This window comes from Mustela nigripes, chromosome 16 (assembly GCF_022355385.1).
Source record: "Mustela nigripes isolate SB6536 chromosome 16, MUSNIG.SB6536, whole genome shotgun sequence".
Taxonomy (NCBI): Eukaryota; Metazoa; Chordata; class Mammalia; order Carnivora; family Mustelidae; genus Mustela; species Mustela nigripes.
In genome coordinates this window covers 41,763,528-41,769,667 of record NC_081572.1, presented here as the reverse complement: position 1 = coordinate 41,769,667, position 6,140 = coordinate 41,763,528, and the positions used below count along the sequence as shown (strand labels likewise).

The following is a 6,140-nucleotide window of genomic DNA, read 5'->3' as shown; positions in this document are numbered from 1 at the left end:
TGCCTGGGCTCCCTCCATACCACCCTCCCCCTGCATCCAGAGCAATGGCTCCTCCTCCCTTCCCTTGCTTCCTCAAACACACTGGGCACTGGACTGCTTGTTCCTTGGCTCTTAGCCTGGGGGTGGGACAGACAAGGATTCATTCTCTTACCTTCTTCATCCCCCCTCCAGGCTAGGTCCTAAATGAGAGGGTGAGGACTGAGAAACTCATTCCTACTCTCTGCCCCAGACTACCACACTTTGTTTATGCCTCTCCTTACCCCACCAGTTGCAACTACTTAGGTGACTCTCCTTCATCAGACCAGGCTCAGACCCCTGCATCCAGCTCCGTGCCCGGCACATGGTAAAAGCGATTGTGGCAGAAATGAGGGCAAAGCCAGTTCTTGCCTCCGGGGACCCAAGTGGTAAGGAGGTGGGAGTGGGACGACAGCCTCCCAGAACCCGGCGGGGTAGTCACTCCACCTCGTGGCCCCGCCTCAGTGGGCGTGGCTCTGTCTGGTCACCAGTCCGGGGAGGGGGCGTGGCCAAGGCGGGGATGTGCCCTCCCCTCGGGGGAGTCACGTAGCTTTGCGGCATCCGCAGCCTCATTTACAGGAGCCTGAGCTTCAGGCGCAGCTGTTGTGGATTTGAATCCGCGCCCTTCCTGTGGCTGACGCCGCTAACTCGCTGCGCACCTTGCTGCACACAGGTGAGGTAATCCGGCGAGGCAAGAGCTGCTCAGCATCTCCCCTTCCTCTCCCTGACTCTTCCCTCTATCACCCTTGTCCTACTCTCGGGGGTCCTTGGATGTGCCTTCTCGGTTCTCTTCTTAATCCTCTCTCCTTTCTGTCCACTCGGAAACCCTATGGTTCAGCCTCTCCCACAGGACCCCTTCCTCTTAGCTCTCATGCCCGGACCTCAGCTTTTCTAATCCCAAGTCTTCCTCTGCCTACAGAATTTTTCCTCGGGGTCAGCCTCTCCCAGCCAGCCCATTTTCATCTCAGCCTACACCCTCTTCTAGGCTAAGTTCCTGGTCCAGTTGTCTTGCCTACTCTCTCCCCCTGGTTTAGGTCTTTCCCTTGGCTAGTTAGCCTGTCTCTCTGTCACCTCCCCACAGATCTCCCTGCTCCATCCTCCCTTTCTCAGGCCCTTTGCTTACCCCTTTCAACCCTGGTCCTTTGCTCCCATCTGGCTGCAAAGGCAGTCAGATTTGGGGTATGGAAAAGAAGAGGTTACAGAAGCCTATGGCAGTTACGTGTGCCACTCCTGCTCCCCACTTGTCACCCACTTTTCCTCCAGAACCCGAGGGAAGAGGATGATAGGTACTTTTGCTTCATTCTGAAGCCTTGGAAGGAAGTATGCTTTTCCTAGGAGTCTTGCTGAAGATGGTAAGATGGAAGTTGCAAAGGCCAGGGCTTATGTCCTACCCGAAGGGGCCAGATTCAGTGAAAGAAGGACTGGATCTTTGTTTGGGCAGTAGTTTCACAAGAAGACCTGTAGCTTCCGGCAGTTCACCTCCCCACCCCCACCCCGCATCTTTCCCCAGGGCTGGGAAGGGTGCCCACCAGAGACAAAAGGAGATGTGGGAACTGGGGCCCTAAGCCTGCTAGCTGTCAGAGGGATTGGTGCCACTGTGTTGCCCAGGACCCACGCCAAGGACTACTGCCTTGTTCCTAGCTCTATGCTTGTTGGGAGGTGGGGGGAGGCCATTTGGCCCCCATGTGGCCAGGAGAGGAAGCAGAGGAAGTCCTAGGCTGGATCCAGCTTTTTTTTTTTTTAAAGATTTTATTTATTCATTTGACACAGAGCGAGAGCGAGAGAGAGAGAGAGAAAGAAGCAGGCTCCCTGCTGTGCAGAGAGCCCGATGTGGGGCTTGATCCCAGAACCCTGGGATCATGACCTGAGCTGAAGGCAGAGGCTTAACCCACTGAGCCACCCAGGCGCCCCGGATCCAGCTTTTATATCTCGTCTCTACTCCACAGAGCTGTCACCATGCCCCACTCATTCCCAGCCCTTTCTGCTGAGCAGAAAAAGGAGTTGTCTGACATTGCGCTCAGGATTGTGGCCCCAGGCAAAGGCATTCTGGCTGCCGATGAGTCTGTAGGTAGGTGGGGACCTGTGCCTAGGTGGGGTGGGGTAGAGATGGCCAGAGAGCCCTGGGAATGAGCTTGCTACCCCTCTTTTTTTTGCCTCCAGGCAGCATGGCCAAGCGGCTGAGCCAAATTGGTGTGGAGAACACAGAGGAAAACCGCAGGTTGTACCGCCAGGTCCTGTTCAGTGCTGATGACCGTGTGAAGAAGTGCATTGGCGGGGTCATCTTCTTCCATGAGACGCTCTACCAGAAAGACGATAATGGTGTTCCCTTCGTTCGTACCATTCAGGATAAAGGCATTGTCGTGGGGATCAAGGTGCAGCCACTCGCCCTTGATGGGGGCTGAACATGGAAATAGATGTGTGTGTGTGTGTGTGTGTGTGTGTGTGTGTGTGTGTGTGTGTTGACAAGGGGAATCCTGCCTGGGTTCAGCCCTCTGTCTGTGTGTTTCCTCTACAGGTTGACAAGGGCGTAGTGCCTCTAGCAGGGACTGACGGAGAAACCACCACTCAAGGTACAGGATGGGTGGGTGAAGACCACAGGGTTGTTGGATGGTTGATGCTGGCAAAGAAGGGCAGAGTAATGAGGCTGGCACTATGCCTGCAGGGCTGGATGGGCTCTCGGAACGCTGTGCCCAATACAAGAAGGATGGCGCTGACTTTGCCAAGTGGCGTTGCGTGCTGAAAATCAGTGAGCGCACACCCTCAGCACTTGCCATTCTAGAGAATGCCAACGTGCTGGCCCGCTACGCCAGCATCTGCCAACAGGTATGTATATGTGTGCGTAAGGGGCTTAGGTGGGTGCCCTGTGTCTAGTGGGGAGAGGGGTACAGGGCTTTCTCCCCTCCCACCTGCTGCCCCGCCCAAGCTACTCTGCTCTTACCTGCAGAATGGCATTGTGCCTATTGTGGAGCCTGAAATCCTGCCAGATGGAGACCACAACCTCAAACGTTGTCAGTATGTTACCGAGAAGGTGAGTCCACAGCCGCACACAGACACATACTGCAAGGGCACATACTGACGGGGGAGCCTGTTCCCCATAGTCCCTGGCTCAGATGCAGGCACTCACCCCAAGCACCCTTTACACTGTCCCAGAACACACCTGCGAGTTTGAGCCTGTACTGACCCTCACAGTCATGCCCATGTTCCCCTAAAAAAGGGGCCACCAGAACCTTAGTAAGCCTCCTTTGATCTCCAGGTCTTGGCTGCTGTGTACAAGGCCCTGAGTGACCATCACGTGTACCTGGAGGGGACCTTGCTCAAGCCCAACATGGTGACCCCTGGCCATGCCTGTCCCATTAAATATAGCCCAGAGGAGATCGCCATGGCAACTGTCACTGCCCTGCGTCGCACTGTGCCCCCAGCTGTCCCAGGTACTGCCCTGCTTCCTAACTTGCTCTGTCCCTAAGACCCATTCTCAGGTTCTTGTGGCCTTCATGGGTCCCTTGCCCTGGAAAAATAGGGGCTTGACCAACCAGTTTGTCTTCTCTTCTCTACTCTAGGAGTGACTTTCCTATCTGGGGGTCAGAGTGAAGAGGAGGCATCACTCAACCTCAATGCTATCAACCGCTGCCCCCTTCCTCGGCCCTGGGCCCTCACCTTTTCCTATGGGCGTGCCCTTCAGGCCTCTGCCCTCAATGCCTGGAGAGGGCAACAAGACAATGCTGGGGCTGCCACTGAGGAGTTCATCAAGCGGGCTGAGGTAGGGAGCTAGAGATGGTGGTTGTGGGAGAGGGGTATGGCTAGGCGGGAGGGCAGCACCCACAGACTAGAGCCTGGGCAGGGTTTGGCACCTCTGGGCAGTGTCAGCCCGCTTACTCCACCTCCCTCCTACCCCTCATCCTTTTGCAGGTGAATGGGCTTGCAGCCCAGGGCAAGTATGAAGGCAGCGGAGAAGACGGGGGAGCAGCAGCACAGTCCCTCTATATTGCAAACCACGCCTACTGAGTACGCATTCCACACTACAGCCCTTGGTCTGGCCATCTGCACCCTATTTTGCCTATAGTTACGGCTAGGACCGAATAGCCATGCAGAGCAGAGATGCCTCCATCCAGCACTGAGTCATCTTCCTTTTCTTGTCCTCCCCTCCCCCCTCCCACTGCTGCACCCGGGACCATTGGATGGGAAGATAGGACGCCCCTTGTGACTGAAGACAGGAGAAGTTGCTAGAAGTCAGAGCAGGATGCCTGGGTTTCCCCCTGCCTCCTTCAGCCCCCACAATTTCCTCATGATGTGGTAGCTTCTCCTTGGGCTTTCCTTCCCTGCCCTGCTTCTTCGGATCAGAAAGTAAGACACCAGATGTGACTCATGCCTTGGGTACATACCACAAAGCAAATAAATGGTAGCAAACCATGCTAATTTGTCTGTCTGTTTTACACATCAAATTCCCACCTCAGTTTCTGATTTCCATTGACTGTCTCTGGGCCTCCTGCCTGTGAAGGTGGGGAGGGTAGTTTTCCTGGGTTCTAAGTTTATGAGGGAGGGGTACACCGAGTCACCATTCCCGGCTCAGGCTCTTGCTGGTGATGTCCATGGCTGCAGTGTGGGCAGTGCAGACGGCTGCATGTTCTTCAGGGACTGCTGCCTCAGGCACTAGGGGGCAGCTGAAGGATGGAGGAAGGTGAGAACTTGTACAATTCCTGAAGGCAGCTTTTGCACAGAGCCCAAAACAGATAAGGGGATGGGAGTCTCTCACTTGTCCTCTGCGTTGAACCCTGCTGGGGCTTGACACATTGTGCTGGGGTTGTAGGGTGGGCACTGCAGGAGCAGCACTTGGGCTCCTGCCCAACATGGAAAAGCCCCAAGGCTCAGGACTGCCAGACGGAGCAGACTGTCTAGGAGGTTGCCAGGGGCTCTTGCCCATTCCCACTGGGGTAGATGAGGACACAGAGAAGGCTGATTTGAGGGTCTGGGCAAGGGTAGAACTGTTGAGGTTTCATGCTAAAGTTTGCCCACTTAGCTGGGGCGTGGGGGTACATCAAACACCTGGTCTGTCTGAGGGGATGAAAAGATGAGAGAACTAGGTGTGTTTTGTGTGAACTGGGGAGGCCAGGCTCTGTGTAAAGTACTCCACCCAGCTAATTACTGCAGCATGGGGATGTAGGCCCAGTGGGACCTGCCCTTATATTAATAAAAATAGATAACACTTATATGGTACTTTGTTTTTGTTTTTTTTTTTTTTTTAATTTTTTTTTTTTTTAAAGATTTTATTTATTTATTTGACAGAGAGAAATCACAAGTAGATGGAGAGGCAGGCAGAGAGAGAGAGAGGGAAACAGGCTCCCTGCTGAGCAGAGAGCCCGATGTGGGACTCGATCCCAGGACCCTGAGATCATGACCTGAGCCGAAGGCAGCGGCTTAACCCACTGAGCCACCCAGGCGCCCGGTACTTTGTTTTTTAAAAAAAGTTTTATTTAGGGGCACCTCGGTGGCTCAGTCAGTTAAGCATCTGCCTTCAGCTTGGGTCATGATCTCAGGGTCCTGGGATCAAGCCCCGCATTGGGCTCCCGGCTCCGTGGAGAGTCTGCTTCTCCTTCTCTCTCTGATACTCCTCCACACTTGTGCATGCTCTCTTTCTGTCTCGAATAAATTAAAAAAAAATAATAAGAGATTTATATATCTGAGAGGGAGGGAAACATTGCTTGAGCAAGGTAAGGGACAGAGGGAAAGAGAGAGAATCTCAAGCAGACTCCCTGCTGAGCATGGGGCTCAACGCAGGGCTCGATCTATCCCACAGCAACCCTGGGATCATGCCTGAGTTGAAACCAAGAGTCAGATGCTGAACCAACTGAGTCACCCAGGCATCCCCTGTTGCACTGACTATGTATTCCTGGCAGGCCAGGCCCTATTCTAATCACGCTACATTTAGTAACTCATTTACTACAACACTGTATAAAGCAGATACTATTACTATCCCTATTTTAATATGAGGAAACAGGCACAGAGTGGTTAATTAATTAAACTCTTGAGAGCACTCAGGTGAAGTGAAGAAGTCAGGATTTATTTTTTTTTTTATTTTTTTTTTTTATTTTTTTTTTTATTTTTTTTTTTAAGATTTTATTTATTTATTT

General features: G+C 53.2%; 1 protein-coding gene across 1 annotated transcript; it reads left to right on the top strand.

Moving 5' to 3' along the window:
- Positions 1-548: 548 nt before the first annotated feature.
- ALDOC (aldolase, fructose-bisphosphate C) lies at positions 549-4,424 on the top strand. The gene is made up of 9 exons (XM_059379083.1): positions 549-688; positions 1,962-2,083; positions 2,176-2,387; positions 2,531-2,585; positions 2,678-2,838; positions 2,960-3,043; positions 3,269-3,443; positions 3,573-3,772; positions 3,922-4,424. Exons 2-9 carry the CDS (start codon positions 1,972-1,974, stop codon positions 4,015-4,017), a joined length of 1,095 nt encoding a protein of 364 aa, XP_059235066.1. The 5' UTR covers positions 549-688; positions 1,962-1,971; the 3' UTR covers positions 4,018-4,424.
- Positions 4,425-6,140: the final 1,716 nt, after the last annotated feature.

Coding starts and splice junctions, on each gene's coding strand:
- ALDOC (XM_059379083.1), top strand. CDS start 1,972: ATGCCCCACTCATTCCCAGCCCTTTCTGCTGAGCAGAAAAAGGAGTTG. Junction 2,839..2,959: donor ACGCCAGCATCTGCCAACAG/GTATGTATATGT, acceptor TCTTACCTGCAG/AATGGCATTGTGCCTATTGT. Junction 3,773..3,921: donor AGTTCATCAAGCGGGCTGAG/GTAGGGAGCTAG, acceptor ATCCTTTTGCAG/GTGAATGGGCTTGCAGCCCA.